The following is a 16421-nucleotide window of genomic DNA, read 5'->3' as shown; positions in this document are numbered from 1 at the left end:
GAAAAGAGAGAGGAGGGGGTGCGCTCAAGGAAACACACAAAGTTTTCTATGAAATGTTTATTTTATTTCTCTCCTTCCCCACCCCAACACCCAAGAGGTGTGTCTCCCCAAAGAAACTATCATTGAGGATTCCAGAGAATTATACTGGGGGGGGGGGGAGAATTTATTCTTTTTTTCCCCCTCCTCCTTTTTTTTCTTTTTACAAAAGGCTGGTTGTTGTTCTTTCCTATCAGCAATTTTTAAGACAAAAAATAATAATTAAATAAGACAAGATCTGATCCCAAAAGATTCTTATAAAATTAACACAAGAAACAACTCACACAACACGACTGACAAAAAAAAATGAAGGCGAGGCTCCCCCCCCCCACTCCTCCCACCCTGGTGGAGGGAGGGAGGGGCTTCCATGTCACCGAGAGGAACACTAAAGGATAGATTTATTCTTATTTTTAAAGTGGGAACGGGGGGAAGACAATAATCCGTACAAATTGCAGTGAGATACTGGTACAAAATTCAGGGGGGGGGGTTGGGGAAGGGGGTGCTGGCAGGGGTGGGGGCTGGGCTTTGCCACTTCTGGCCGAGATTCTGCCTGGCATTTGCACCCCTAAGTTGGCTCTGGAGAAGGTGGAGAAAGATTCTCTCTCCGCCAGGCTCTATGGCTCTATTGGGGGGGGCAGGCTCCTTAAAGGTTGAGCTGGGGGTGCAAAAGGGGGTTAGCACCCCGGGAGTTAAGACGATCATGGTGCAAAAAGTTCCTGGGATGCTGTCGGAGCTCGGAGATTCTTATCCACTTTCCTGGCTACCCGCCCCCTGCAAAAAACCCACATTTTTTCTTGCAGCAATTCCAATGGCCCTTGCCCCCCCCCTGGGGGGGAGGGCAGGTAGTGGAAGGCCTTGTCGTTGTCGGGGGGAGGAAGGGCCAGGAAGCCCCCCACCGCTGAGAGGGTCTGGGGTTTGCATAGTTCAAGATGCTGGCTTGGCAATTTGGCAAGGGGTGCACAACATCACAGTTTGGGGCGTCCCGGGAGGACCCTGCGCCCTATGCTAGCAGCTAGAAGCTGCCCCCCCCCTCAGGCTTCCCTTTCTCAGCCCTGCTGGCCCCCGCCAGGCCTCCAGGACAACCACCCCCCTGAGCCCAGCTGGAAAAGGGGTCTTGTTCCTCCTGCAATGGACCCCCTCCTGCTCAAAAGCACCCCCAAAATGGCTCTGCTGGTCCAGACCATGTGCTTTTAACACACAACAACAACCTGCAAACAAGGAGAAGCCGCAAGAGGGTCTGCATTTCACAACCACGACGTACCAACTGCCCACAGGGAATTCCTTATTGCCGAAGAGTCGCTCAGACACAGGGGTGCCCAGGGTGTGTGTGGCGGCACCAGAGGTCGGGAAATGCGGGAGGCCCCGATTCCCAGGAGGAGCTGGAGGGAAGGGTGGCCCCCGATAATGGCAGGGCCGTCTGTTGCCACACACAAGAGGCAAGCCCCCCCCCTCCGCAGGCCAGTGGGGCAGGGGCACCACTCCTGCCCCGAAGCCCAGGACTGTCCAGGTCCCACGGCTCCCAACGTCTGCTGCCGCTGTGCAACCGTTTGTGTGTGTGTGTGTGCTGAGTTCTGAGGCATGCACAGAGTTCTCCAGAGGGTCGGGTGGGTGGAGTTACAAACAGTACCATTTATACAAATATAGTGTTTTATAAAGAACATATACATTTAAACTTCTTTTTTTTTAAACTTCCTGAGCCACTCCCATCCTTGCGTTCTCTAGAAAATAATTTAGTCGTGAGAAAGTGCTCTTTTGAGATTCTCGGTGGTCTCGCTCGAAGCCCCCCCCAAACACCCCGAGTCTGTCAAGCGCCAAGGCGCCCCCTGGTGGCGAGCCAGGATGGGCAGAGGCGGCAAGGGCAGCGGCGGCCCCCTATCCTGCCTGGGGTGGGTGAGCCCAGGTGCCCATATCGCAGTTCTCTTGGCAAACGCCCAAGGAAGCACCTGAGAGTACACCTGTGGCAAGAGGTGCCCTGGGCCCTGAACGCCACGCCTGGCACCAGGCTGGGAAGCGGGCACGCAGGAGGGCGGGAGGAGAGGGGGCCCTGCTCCCCAAGGAAGAAGGAGGGAGGCTGGCCAGGGCGTTGTTAGGGTCCCGCGCCAGAGGAGCCACCACCAGCAAGCCCCTCATCTCTTGCTTCCAAGCAGCCCCGCTCTCCGGCAAGCTCACAGCTCCTTCTTCTCCACGGCGCTGGAGAAGATCTCGGCAAACTTCCGCAGCTGTTCGTTAGCCGTCTGGGACTCCTCCTGCAGGCGCTGGTTGTTGTGGCGCAAGTTGGCCACCTCCGCCTGCAGAACCACCTTGTCCTGCTTCTCCTGGGGAAAGAGAGAGGGAGGTGGGAATCGGGGCCGTTGGAGGGGTGTGTGTGCAGTGGTCCGCCTTGTACAGTATCCTCTTCTCAACAGGGGCCAAATACCCCCGAGAACTTAGGAACGCAGATAGACTGCCTCTGCAGCTGGAGGCCCCATAACAGCCGAAGGAGAGCCTGGCTGCCGGATCGGGCCAAAGGGGGCCCATCGAGCCGGCATCCTGTTCTCACAGTGGCCAAAGAGATGCCTGTGATGAGATACCCGCAAGCGTACCTGAAGGAGCGTCTCCACCCCCATTGTTCTGCCCGGATACTGAGATCCAGCGCCAAGGGCCTTCTGGCGGTTCACTCACTGCGAGAAGTGAGGTTGCAGGGAACCAGGCAGAGGGCCTTCTCGGTGGTGGCGCCTGCCCGGTGGAACGCCCTCCCACCAGATGTCAAGGAAATAAACAACTAAGTGACTTTTAGAAGACATCTGAAGGCAGCCCTGTTTAGGGAAGTTTTTAATATTTAATGCTGTATTGTTTTTAACACTCGATTGGGAGCCGCCCAGAGGGGCTGGGGAAACTCAGCCAGATGGGCGGGGTATAAATAATAAATTATTATTATTATTATTAAGCACAAGAGAAACTCTGCCCTCCTGGTTTCCAGCCCCTGAGATTCTGGCCGTGAAGGCAGAAGAGCAGAGACATCCTGGCTAGGAGCCACCCAAAGCCCTCTCCTCCTCTGTGAATTTGCCCAATTCTCTTTTAAAGCCACCCCTGCCTCCTGCAGCAGGGAGTTCCACAGTGTAACTAAACACGGTGTGAATAAGTCTTTCGTTTTGTCCTGAATCTTCCATGAGTTCTAGGGAGAAGCCCCCTTCCTCTGCACAGAGATCAGAAGCCACAAGAGGCTCCCTCGGACGGTGGGGGCCTCTCCATTGCTGGAGGTTGGATAGCCGTCTGTTGTGGACGCTTTGGCTGCGATGCCTGCGGTCGAGGGGGGTCAGACTAGATGAGCTCTGGGGTGCCTCCCAACTCTATTCAGTGAAGCAGGCACGGCAGCTCAGGGTCAAGCCGCACCACCGGATGAGAAAAGAACCCAGGAGTTCGGGTTCCCTTCTTGCCCCTTGTCTGTCAACCTTCTGGGGGTTCTTCTGTCGTCCCTCCCCACTCCCAAGTATCACAAGCAAACATCCCTTTAACATCACTCTACGTGGGGCTGCCCTTGAGACTGACCCAGAAACTCCAGCGGGTGCAGAACGCCGCAGCGAGACTCCTTACGGGGTCCTCGCCGTGGGATCACATTCATCCAGTACTTTACCAGCTGCACCGGCTCCCGGTGGAGTACAGGATCAGGTTCAAGATGCTGGTTTTAACATTTAAAGCCCTATATGGCCTAGGGCCCTCGTACCTACAGGACTGTCTCTCCAGGTATGTCCCACGGAGGACCTTACAGTCTTCAAACAAAAACATCTTGGACGTTAGGCTGGCCTCAGCCAGAGCCAGGGCTTTTTTTGCTGTGGCCCCAATCTGGTGGAACGCTCTGTCACAAGAGACTAGGGCCCTGTGGGACTTGACATCTTCCCGCAGGGCCTGCAAGACAGAGCTGTTCCACCAGGCCTTTGGCCAAGGCACAGCCTGACTCCCTCCTTTGGTCATCTTCACAGAACTCTAGCCCAATGGGGTTGCCATTAATTTGATTCTGAATTGATTTTAGAATGAATTGATTTTAGAACGCTGTGTTACTTTTATTGCTGTTAGCTGCTCTGAGCTCGGCTTCAGCTGGGGAGGGCGGGATATAAATAAAATTTTATTATTATTAAATGAAGAGGGCATTTCAGGGGGCAGCGGCGGCTTCGCCTTAGGCGGTACCAGGGCATGATGGGAAAAGAGCCCCCCCCTTTGAGCAATCCCCTGGGGAGGGAATGACAATCTTACTTTCTGCAGGTCGCTATGGAGCTGCTTCAGCATGGCCTCCAGCTGGTAGACTTTGCCCGTCAGGTCCACAGAGGGCTCCTCGCTGCAGAGGGAGGGGAGAGCAGAGCGTCAAGAGGCAGCATGGCACAGTGGTTAGAGCATCGTACCAGGGGCCTGGGAGAAACCAGGGTCCAAATCTCGCCTACTCGGCCATCGCCAAGCTCACGGCGTGGTTCTTTGGGCCCAGTCCAAACCTTTTCTCTGCCTAGCCTACCTCGCAGAGAGGTTGTTGTTGTTTGGGGGGGGGGTTAAATGAGAAGGGGGGGAGCCGTGTTGGAGGTCACCTTGGAGGAGAAGGCAGGATATAAACAGAGCAAATTAATGGATGAGATACCGTATTTTTCGCTCTATAAGACGCACCAGACCACAAGGCGCACCTAGTTTTTGGAGGAGGAAAACAAGAAAAAAATATATTCTGAATCTCAGAAGCCAGGACAGCAAGAGGGATCGCTGTGCAGTGAAAGCAGCAATCCCTCTTGCTGTTCTGGCTTCTGGGATAGCTGCGCAGCCTGCATTCGCTCCATAAGATGCACACACATTTCCCCTTACTTTTTAGGATGGTAATTAGAGAAAACGAAGGCCTAGATCCCTCCTTGGAAAAGATGGAAGATGGCGAGTGAAGGCAGATTAGCGCTTGCATCTCAGCCCCCTCCTTATGAGAACAGAGCCCCCCTGCCAAGACCCCCAGCCAGTGCCCTGACCCCAAAATGTCCAGAAGCAGGTTGAGATGGAAGCACCCCCCAAAAAAACCCCCCAGAGCTGTGCAAAATTGGCAGCTCATTATTTTAGGTCGATTCCCCTGCACCCTGGGCATCCAGAGAATGTGTACCTGCAGCTTCCCCCCCCCCCACATTTTTTGCCCCACCCCACCCGAGACCTTGCTCCCCCAGGGAGAAGCAGGAGAGGAAGCCCAGTGTGTACCCCTGCCCCCCAGACCTCCAAAGGGCCCACATTCAGTGGTAGAAAGAAGCTCCCGGCTGGGCAGTCGGAGGCCAGGGCCCGCCTTCCCCAAATATAAAAGCGAGGGAGTGGAGGAAGGGGCTTCCGCCAGGAGAAGGGGGGTCTCTCTCTCACCTCATGGTGGGTGTCGTGCGGGGCGTCAGCTGCCTCTCCAGGCTCAGGTGCCCCAGGACGGGGCTGTGAGCAGAGGGGACGTCCGGGCTCAGCGTGGCGTCATGGAGGGAGAAGAGGGAGACGGCTCTTTGCACTGAAAGGGGAGCAGGAAGAGGAGGGTTTTGCAGAGCGGTCACCCCCAACAGGGAAAATAACAGGCCCCCACCCCTTCCTGGCAGTGGCTATCGCCCCTTTTTTCTGCACATTTCCGAGCACAATTCCAAGTGTTGGTGCTGACCTTTAAAGCCCTAAACAGCCTCAGTCCAGTGTACCTGAAGGAGCGTCTCCACCCCCATCGTTCTGCCCAGACATTGAGATCCAGCACCGAGGGCCTTCTGGCGGTTCCCTCACTGCGAGAAGCCAAGTTGCAGGGAACCAGGCAGAGGGCCTTCTCGGTAGTGGCACCCATCCTGTGGAATGCCCTCCCACCAGATGTCAAAGAGAACAACAACTACCGGACTTTTAGAAGACATCTGAAGGCAGCCCTGTTTGGGGAAGCTTTTAATGTTTAATAGGTTATTGTATTTTAATATTCTACTGGAAGCCACCCAGAGTGGCTGGGGAAACTCAGCCAGATGGGCGGGGTATGTATGTATGTATGTATGTATAAATAAATAAATATAATAATTACAATTACACCTTTGCAAAGGGACGCGGGTGGCACTGTGATTTAAACCACAGAGCCTAGGGCTTGCAGATCAGAAGGCCGGCAGTTTGAATCCCTGCGACGGGGTGAGCTCCCGTTGCTCGGATGGGCAGGGTATAAATATTATTCTTATTCTTATTCTTATTATTCTGCAGGCACTGGGGCTGCCAGGGCTGTGGGGCAGGGAGTCGTCCCCCCCCCCAGCCCCTGTCTTCAAATTAAAACGTCTTGGAGATCCCGGGCCACAGGGAGGTTAGGCTGGCCTCAACCAGAGCCAGGGCTTTTTCGGCCGTGGCCCCGATCTGGTGGATTTTAGAATGAATTGATTTTAGAATGCATTTCAATCAATTGATTGTGATTTTATGTAAACTGTGTTATTTTTATTGTTGTTAGCTGCACTGAGCCCGGCTTCGGCTGGGGAGGGCGGGGTATAAATAAAAAATTATTATTATTATTATTATTATTATTATTATTATTATTATTATTATTAATTCACAGGTTCTTAGGGCCAGGTGATAACCCACCTGGTGCTGCCGCCAGAGCCTTTGGAGTGCAGAAGGGAGTCCCAGCCCATTTTCCAAGGCTGCAGCGCTGGGGTTGCAGGTGCAGCTGGCCCAGCGCTGTGGGGCTCAAACCGGCCGGGCAACACACTGGGCGCAGCCCTTCCCTGGCAGGCAGCCACTGGGATTTGCTGCTGCCGCTTTGACGGGCGACTTGAGATTCGGGTTCTGCAACAGCTCTGGGCTTGGAGGAGTCAAGGTGTTTGCTCCCTCTGAGCTCAGGGCAAAGGCCGAGGCTCCCGTGCCCTGGTGATCTCAGCGCTGTCTGCTTGAAACCTGCTGCCACCGCCACTGAGCATCAAAGAGGCTTGGGGGGGGGCTCCACCCCCAGCGCTTTCCCTCCCCTCTCGCCCAATTAGCTGCTTCTCCAGCAAAGCCTTTCACCTCCCCATTCAACACGCCCCCCCCAGCAACTGCTGAGCTCTTCCACTCCCCCCAGCGCTGTGATCAACTCCTCCCATCTGCCTTTCCCTCAATTAAAACAGCCAAGTGCTAATTAAGGCAGGGACGCCGAACTTCCAAGGCACAGGAGCCTAAATATAGAGTGCCTGAAATGTCAAGAGGCAGGGAGTTGCCGGGGTGCGTGGTTTGGGGGCTGTCGGCCAGAGAAGCCTCAGCTGAGATTCCTGGGTTGGACTAGATGGACCTTGGGGTCCCTTCGAACTCTGGTTCCAGGGGGAAAGAGGGGGGTGCTGGGGGGAGGCAGGAGGGGGTCCCTGCTCCCCAAAGCACCAGAAGATGCTGGGAAGAACACTCTTTGGTGGCACTTGGACAGCTTTAAAACCCCTCCCCCCACGGCCTTTGCATGACCCACACCCATGGGTGCTGTGCGTTGCCAGGCCAGGGATGCCACCAGCTCTGTGCCCGCAGAGTCCAGGGCTTTCGCCCCAAAGCGCTTTCAGCTCCTGTCTCCTGCCAGCCCCTGGACTGGTGGGTCACCCCCCTCTCCATCTTCCAAGCCACAGGGCAGAAGGGCAAGGGGCTGCTGCAAAGGGTGACAAGAGGAAGGGCCCCTCCCTCCTCCTCCGTGGCCCCAGGGCACCCGAGGGAGACCCGGGCGCTTCCTGGAGGGCGTATGCCTGCTCCTACCTTTCCCCGCCGGGCTCCCGGGTACCAGAGCAGAGCAGGAGGCACAGGTGAGCTGAGTAGCGTGCGGCCGACGATGGGAGGCGATGGCCCGTCTCCTTCCTCTGTGCTCGGCCGAGTGGCTGCTCTGCTCGGGAGTCGGGAGGCAGGCAGGGAGGGTGGCGCCGGCGTCGTGACGCAGATGGCAGGCCTGAGCAGATTGCCGAACCTCCTCCCCGCCTCCCCCCGCCGGCAGGGAGGCGGCTGCTCCTCTTTGCTGCGAAGGGAGATCCCTGCCGGAGCCGGGCCTTGCCTGGACACGCAACCGCTCTCCACCCCCCTGCCCTACTTTCGGCTCAGCGACGAGAGCCGAGCTGCTGCTCCTCCTCCAGCCCAAAGGAAAGCAGGTCACGGAGGCAGGCGGCTCCCCCAGGGGCAGAAACCGCAGCCAGGTCCTCATTAGCTTGGCTGCCTGGAAATGAAAGCAGCCGTGCAGGGGGGTGGGCAGAGAGGGAGTGGGGAGGGGGCTCAGGGTGCCCCAAGCTGCTCAGGGGCTCACCCGGGTCACTCGCAACCCACGGTGGTATTTTAACGTTTTGTGACATGGCTGTTGCTCCTCTACCGATTATCAAATTTCTGATATCTGGGTTTTCAAATGGGTTGTGGAATCTTGCTCCGTTTGATGTCGTTCATTCGAAAATCATTTAAAAATAAATTGTGACTTTATGTGCACCGGATCGGATGCTACAAGGCGTGCAATCCTCAATGTTTTATTGCGTTTTCCGGCTTGTGCATTATGGAGAGGCAGTGTGCAAATTAAATCTGAAATGGAAGCGCTGGGGCAGAAGGGGGCTGGGGCTTTGCAGACAAGAGGCTCAGCTGAGAGGCCAGCAGGGGTGGGGGCTAATCCAGGGGTGGGGGCTGATCCAGGATGCTGGAGACCAGGAAGAAGGGGGGGAAGTGTCTGGGGAGGCTAAGCCCAGAGCAGACGGCAAGCGGAGCGCCTGGGATTTTTCTTTCATTTTTTTCAAGGGGGAAACTCACTCCCCTACCCCAAATCCAAATTCAGTGCCTCTTTCACAGATGCAACCACATTTATTCATTCGGTTGTTTTTTTTCCATTTCAGGAAATTTACACACGGCTTGATCGCAAAACGAAAACCCTCAAAGAAAAGATAAAAGCATAAAATTTTATGTTTCTGTTGAATATTTCTGTTTAAAACAGAAAGATGAAATAGACTAGAAAGAGGTCCAAACTCATGCCAGGTTTCTAAGCATCTGGGTGAGGCTTGTCTAAACAAGGATGTGTTTTAAATGGGCACCCAAAAGGAAGGGAGATTGCTTGATATCAAAAGGCAGGGAGTTCCAAAGTGCAGGTGTGGCCAGACTAGGAACGGCCGAGCTCTTACACAGGTGGGGCAGGCATTACCTGGTACCTGCAGCAGCTCCCGTTCTGTTGATCCAAGTGCTTGAGTGGGCATGGATGGGCGAAAGCCACCTCGCAGGTAAACTGGTCCCAATTTGTTGAGGGGTTTTTCTATACGGACGGGAACACCTTGACGTTGACCCAGGAGCAAATGGGCCTCCAGTGTAGACATCCCTGCAAAAGGGGTTTGAGGCCTTGCTCTCGTCAGCAACCGCGCAGCAGCGTTCTGCACTGACGGTTCCGGGAATCCAGCCTTGAACTCAGCAACGCATGACTTAAGACAGGGGTGTCCAACTTCCAAGAGACTGCGATCTACTCCCGCTATAAATAAGCTGGCGGTGATCTACCCATTGGATTGACCAGAGTTGTCAAGCATTCTTTGGGGGGGGGGGAACTGCGGTCACGCGATCGACCAGGATCAACTAGGGATGCCCCATGATTGACCGGTAGATCACAACCAACCTGTTGGACACCCCTGACTTAAAAGATCCCTAGAGGTGCCCTGGCAGGCCCTGAGGGGTCTGGAGATCTCAGTCTCCACCTTGGTCCTCCGCCTGACTTTGCAAGCAACGGCTTCAGGTCTGCACTGCCAAGAAGGCAGCTAGGGCACCAGGAGAGGCGGGAGGAAACTCCCCATTAAGCAAAACTGGAGCGGAATGCTCCACGGAGGACCATAAGGTCCATAAATAGCAACACCCTAGAGGTCCCAGGCCCTAAGGAAGTCAGATTAGCCTGAACCTAAGGAAGTCAGATTAGCCTTCTCAACACTGGCTCCGGCCTAGTGGAACGTAACTTGAGATCCAAGTTACGACTGTACATCCTTTTGGAGGCGAGGCAACCGGAGAGGCAGGCAGTAGGATGTCTGCCCCGGAATCTGGTGGATCTGTCCTGCTCCCGGAATCTGCCTCATCCCCTTTCAGAACCCTCGGTGCCCATCCCATTTTGCATACCTCTCCCGATATGCCCCACGGAGGACCCTTAAGGTCCATAAATAGCAACACCCTAGAAGTCCCGGGCCCTAAAGAAGTAAGATTAGCCTCAACCAGAGCCAGGGCCTTTTTAACACTGGCTCCGGCCTGGTGGAACGCTCTGTCTCATGAGACCAGGGCCCTGCGGGATCTGATTTCTTTCCGCAGAGCCTGTAAGACAGAGTTGTTCCGCCTGGCCTTTGGCTTGGAATCAACTTGATCCCCTTCCCCTCTATCCTTTCTCCTTCTGTGATGGAACTCCTATTTGGGGACTTCCCTGGCTTTTTTCTGGCCCACGTAGAACCAGTCTGAATAGTTGGCCTTGGTGAAGATTTGACGTCTTCATCCCCCAAAAGTTTTTGAGTGTCTACTGAAATGAGGCTGCATTTTAATGTTGTATTTTAATCTTGTTTTTTAAGTTGTATTTTAATCAATTGTTTTTATACCTGGTGTTAGCCGCCCTGACCCCAGTCTTGGCTGGGGAGGGCGGGGTATAAATAAAATAATAATAATAATAATAATAATAATAATAATAATAATAATAATAATTATTATTATTATTATTATTATTATTATTATTTCCTGGGACTCGAGGATGCCCCTTCTTCCCCTCCCAGGCTCTCAAAATGATGTGAGAGAGGCGCCCAGAAAGAGCCACAAGCCTCCTAGTTCAGCTGATGGAATCACAGAAGTGAAGACTTGGAAGGGACCCCAAAGGCCATCTAGTCCAACCCCCTGCAAGGCAGGAAGCACGCAGCTGTTCACAATTAACAACATGGGTCCAGTTGAACTGCGAGATCTTCCTTGCCCCCTGTGCGCCCACTCGACCGCTTCCATGGGTGCAACTGGGCCTGTGACAGGGGCCACATAATTCACCCCCAACTCTCACTGGTAAGAAATCAACCTTACAGAGTGGTGGTGCCCAAACTTCGGAACTCCCTGCCTTTTGACGTCACTGCACTGCTTTCAGCTAAAACCGTATTTCTGCTTAGCCGATTCTGCCTGGATGCTTGGAAAGGTCTTGTGCGTCTTTTAGTCTATTGTCATTCAAACTTTTTGAAAGTCTTAAATCATTGCTCTTAGATTTTCTCAAGTGACAATCTTACGCTTTCATCTTTTCTGTAAACGGCTCTGATAACAACCAAGCGGCATGTAAATTTTAGGAGATAAAAGTACCGTATTTTTCACTCTATAAGACGCACCAGACCATAAGACACACCTAGTTTTTGGAGGAAGAAAACAAGGACAAAAATATTCTGAATCCCAGAAGCCAGAAGGATCGCTGTGCAGGGAAAGCAGCAATCCCTCTCGCTGTTCTGGCTTCTGGGATAGCTGCACAGCCTGCACTCGCTCCATAAGACGCACACACATTTCCCCTTACTTTTTAGGAGGGGAAAAGTGAGTCTTACAGAGCAAAAAATACGGTAATTCACGAAAGAAGGTGCTCAGGTGCAGCCAGGAGCCTCGCAAGGCCACAGGCCGCTCCCGGAAGAGAACCCAGGAACCGGCCTCATTGAGGAATAGAAACCCTGCGCCAGCCAAGCACAGGCCCCGGAGAGCCTCTGCCCCAGTGCAAGGAGGGTCAAGGCCCCCAGGGCCCCCTGGCAACCACTTTCACATGCTGGCATCTGGCCACGCTCCCTAGGGAAGTGGAGGAGTCAGTGGGGGGCAGGACGGAGGGGCTCCGGCCCTTTCGCCACCGGCCTTCCCTACCTTCGTAAGCCTTGGCTGCGTTGACCAAGCTGGACCACTCCAGGCCGGCGGCCGTGTCTGGAAGGGGCATCAGTCCCGGGTCAATGCGCCGCAGAGGCTTTTCCCGCACGTCCGTCAAGGAGAGCTCAGAGGCTGAAATGGTGCCTGCAGGGAGAGCAACGCATAGCTGTCAACCTACAGATTTTAAAATAAGGGATCAGCAGCCAAAATAAGGGATTTTGCTTAGCTTATGCATAAATCCGCCACTGATGGAGCCAGGCTGCTTTTGCTGCGACTGACTGTGTCTTGCAGGGGGTGGGACTAGATGATCCTAAGGGTCTACAACTCCGACTAAAGAAGAGTGGCAGAAAAGACTGATGAACGACGTCGAGATGGCAAAGCTTACAGGCAGAACTAGAAACTAGGAAGAGGACCTCTTTAATAAAGAATGGGGAAAGTTTATAAATTAGTTGAAAAGCTATTGTCAAGAGTTACATGCATTAGTAGGATTGACAGAAAACGTGTAGTAAAAATTTGAACTATGGATGGAGAAAGGATTTATAAAAATAGAGTTGTGAAAGGGATGCAGAGGGGGAAATCACTACATTAAGATGCTGCACTGGTTGGAGGGGGTGCTAAGCAGCAGTCGGGGCTCACGTCGTCCTGGCGCAAGGAGTTCCATCGGCCCTTCCCCGCCCGAGGAGGAGGGGGGAGGGAGGGAGACTCTCGCCCATGCTGCCCGCGAGCCGGGCATGAGGTGGTTGCGGCGCTGTGGCGGCCGCTGAAGCACTGCCCTTCTGCGTCCCTCCGCATCCCCTCCTCTTCCTCCTCCCTCAGGCCGTCTCCTCAGCCGCCGCTGCGGCTTCCGGCTTCCCCTGGCAGCGCGGCGGAAGTCTCGCAAGAGAGGGGCTGCCTGCCTGCCACCTGTCTCCTCACTACGCGAGGGGGAAAAGAGAGATGGAGATGCGGCAGCTCATACGCGCGCTCTCTCTCGTGGCAGAGGACCCCGAGCCACTGCTTCCCTCCCGAGCCAGGCGAGCATGAAACCTGGGAAATTTAAGGAACACTATCAATAAGGGACAGCAGCGGGAAACGGCGCTGGGATAAGGGAGTTTCCCGCCAAATAAGGGACGGTTGACAGCTATGGAGCAACGGCCTCGTCAGGCGGCTGCCAACGTCTCCCCAGACAAGACCACCCTCCATGCCAAGCGCGCCTGGTGTGGAGGCCCCCCCACCAGGTGGAACCAGAGCCAGGACACAGCCTCTCCAGTCAGCAGACGATTCTGGGGCTCTGGGGAGCCAGTGTCAACTAGGCCCCGGGAGAGACCAGGGTTCAAATCCTGCCACAAGGCCACAAAGCTCGGGGGGGGGCCTTTGGGGCTAGTCACTGCCTCTCCGAGCTCAGGCTACCTCCCAGGGTTGTTGTTGTTATTAAGGGGGTGAGAGGAGGGGTGAACCACGTTGCCTTGGGGGGGTGTCCCCTGTTTGGCTCACAATAGACGGGGGAGGCTTAAAAGGATGCTTGGCCAGGAGAAAGCTTTTCTCCCTCTCACAGTGCTCGAACTCGTGACATCCAAAGGAAGGCAGATGTTGGAAGATTCAGGAGGATAAAAGGAAACCCTCCTTTATACAGCAGTATAGAAATTTAATAGAAGAAGAAGAAGAGGAAGAAGAAGAAGAAGAAGAAGAAGAAGAAGAAGAAGAAGAAGAAGAAGTAGTCCTCCTTCACGTAGCACAGTTGAACTGTGGAACTCCCTGCCACAGGAGGCAATGAAGACACCTGGATGTCTTTAAAAAAGAGGGTTGGGCAAGTTCACAGAGAAGGAGAGGCCTTTGGAGGGCTCCCAGTCAGGGTGGCTCTGCTCTGCCCTCCATGGTCATTGGCAGTGAATGCTCCCGAAACCCTGGGAGGGAAGCATTGCTAATTCTCCCCTGGCCTCCTCGCTGGCCCAAGTAGGACTAATTCAGCCAGCTAACCCTGGTGACTATCTAATGCTTATTAGATGTACAAGGTAAAGGTAAAGGGACCCCTGACCATTAGGTGCAGTCGTGGCTGACTCTGGGGTTGCGGCACTCATCTCGCTTTACTGGACGAGGGAGCCGGCGTACAGCTTCCGGGTCATTGGCCAGCATGACTAAGCCGCTTCTGGCGCATGAGAGCAACACACAGAAACGCCGTTTAGCTTCCTGCCGGAGTGGTACCTATTTATCTACTTGCACTTTGATGTGCTTTCGAACTGCCAAGTTGGCAGGAGCTGGGACTGAGCAATGGGAGCTCACCCCGTCACAGGGATTCGAACCGCCGACCTTCCGAGCGACGAGCCCTAGGCTCTGTGGCTTCCCCAAATTGATTTCTGAACTTTGAATTTTATTGTTATTCATGTTTTTATACTGCCTTTTATGCTGCTTCTACAATTGTTTTAAATTTGTTGTTAGCCGCCCTGATCCTGGTTTTCTGAACAGGTATAAATAAAAAGTTATTCCTTCCAGTAGTGAACTTCTGAAGAAGTGTGCATGCACACGAAAGCTCATACCAAGAACTAACTTAGTTGGTCTTTAAGGTGCTACTGGAAGGAATTTTTTTATTTTGTTTTGACTATGGCAGACCAACACGGCTACCTATCTGTAACTAAAAAGTTATTATTATTATTATTGTCCCCCCAAAGCAGAACTCACCCTTCCTCTCCGAGAGGCCCCCGTTGCTGGGGGTGGGGTGCTGCTTCCGCACGGGCAGGGTGCTGAAGGTGCTGGTGAAGAGCACATCCCCCGGCAGGGGCTGCTCAAAGCCGTAGGCGCTGGCATAGCTGGGGTCTCGCCTCCCGCTGCACAGGCTCTCGTCCGACAGCGTCCTCTGCAGGGTCTTCTGGGGGGACTGAGGGCAGGAAGAGAGACACGGTCAGAGGAGACTCGGGAGAGGAAAGACCCGCTGAGACCAGGGACGCTCTTTCTCCCACAGGGGCCAGAGAGACGCTCCTGGGAGGCCCACGAGCAAAGAGGATGGAGAGCGCATCACCTGGAATCATAGAGCGGAAAGGGAACCCTGGGGGCCATCTAGTCCAGCCCCCTGAAATAACGCAGGAATTGCAGTGGACAGAGGGCTTAAGAAGGAGAGAGCCGCACAATTCCAAGGGAGTCCTCTCCACTGTCAAAACGGCTCAGAAAAGTCTTCCCAAAGTTTAGGCAAAGAATTCCCTTTGCTGTCATTGGAGCCCCTTGGTTCAGATAACAACCTCTGGAGCCACGGAAAACAAGCTTGTTCCCTCTTCTATGGGACAGCCCTTCAGGTACAGTCATACCTCGGTTTACAGACACTTCAGGTTGTGTTTTTTCGGGTTATGGACCGCCGAAACCCGGAAGTACCGGAACAGGTTACTTGCGAGTTTCGGTGGTCTCGCATGTGCAGAAGTGCTAAATTGCGCTTTGCGCATGTGCAGATGCGCCGAATCGCAACCCGCACGTGCGCAGACGTGCCGCATGGATCACGTTCGCAACCCAAGCGTCCACTGTATATATTTTTTAAAAGATATTTATTAAAGTTTTCAATATTGATACAATAAAAATCAAAAAGAAAAAATAACAAAAATACAAAAATAAAAATAATTAAAAACACACAAAGTTTCCATTACTTATTTCCCATTAACTTATTTCCCAGACCTCCTCGTACCTCCCTTTTTGTATTCCAATTCAGATTGTTAGTTCAGCAAATCCTTATCAATAAATTTTAACCTACTTCTAGACCTGCTTCTAGGCGTCCACTGTATTTAAAGAGGGCTGTCACTTCTCTGTAATCTCTTTTCCGGGCCAAACAGCCCCAACTCCAGCAACCGTTCACAGAAGCGCAGAATCAGAGATTTGGAAATAACCTCTTGGGTCATTTAATCCAAGCCCCTGCAATGCAGGAATCTCAGCTAAAGCTTCTGTGCCAGGTGGCCATTCCTCATGAGGCTTACGTTTCCAATCCCTTGGTCATCTTGGTCACCCTCCTCTGCAAACCTTCCAGTTACCAACATCCTCCTTAAACTGTGGTGCCCAGAACTGGACACAGTATTCCAAGTGTGGTCTGACCAAGGCCAAATAGAGAGGGACGATGACTTCCCTTGATCTGGGCGCTAGACTTCTGTGGGTGCAGCCTGGAATAGCATTTTGCTTGTTTTGCTACTGCATCACGCGGGTGACTCATGCCAAGAGCTTCCTAATCGCTCCGCCTTGCTTCCTGCGCTCTGGGAAGGTGGCACGAAATAGCGGCTGGGCCCTCCCGCTTCCTGCCCCCCCCCAGCTCGCCATTTATTCAATTCCCTGCTACTTCCGTGCAATTCTGCAAGCGCGCTAAGTACAGTCATACCTCGGGATGAATACGGTTCAGGTTGAGTGTTTTCGGGTTACACTCCACGGCGACCCGGAAGTAACGGAACACGCATGCGCAGACGCTCAAAATGACGTCACACGCATGCATGGAAGTGGCAAAACGCAACCCGCGCCGCCGCATCTTACGTTCCATTCAGGATGCGAACGGGACTCTGGAAGGGATCCCGTTCGCAACCCAAGGTACCACTGCACTGTACTTTTCGCTCCATACGACGCACATTTTCCTCCTAAAAAGTAAGGGGGAATGTCTGTGCGTCTTATGGAGCGAATGTGTGGTCGAT

The 16421-nt window shown here is 53.7% G+C and overlaps 1 protein-coding gene across 2 annotated transcripts in view; it reads right to left on the bottom strand.

Moving 5' to 3' along the window:
• Positions 1 to 42: 42 nt before the first annotated feature.
• Positions 43 to 16421, bottom strand: part of SIPA1L3 (signal induced proliferation associated 1 like 3) — a 77645-nt gene continuing 61266 nt past the window's right edge. For both annotated transcript variants that reach the window (XM_081921895.1, XM_081921894.1), the window contains 5 exons: positions 14452 to 14647; positions 11797 to 11940; positions 5380 to 5512; positions 4267 to 4348; positions 43 to 2351 (listed from right to left, as the gene is read on the bottom strand). In XM_081921895.1, the coding sequence (XP_081778021.1) occupies positions 2202 to 2351; positions 4267 to 4348; positions 5380 to 5512; positions 11797 to 11940; positions 14452 to 14647 (705 nt within the window). In that variant the 3' untranslated portion in view covers positions 43 to 2201. The remainder of the gene's footprint in view (positions 2352 to 4266; positions 4349 to 5379; positions 5513 to 11796; positions 11941 to 14451; positions 14648 to 16421) is intronic.

This window comes from Podarcis melisellensis (assembly GCF_964234715.1).
Source record: "Podarcis melisellensis genome assembly, chromosome: 8".
NCBI classification, from domain to species: Eukaryota; Metazoa; Chordata; class Lepidosauria; order Squamata; family Lacertidae; genus Podarcis; species Podarcis melisellensis.
Note: the sequence above shows the minus strand (reverse complement) of the source record. Positions and strands in the feature narration are given on the sequence as shown.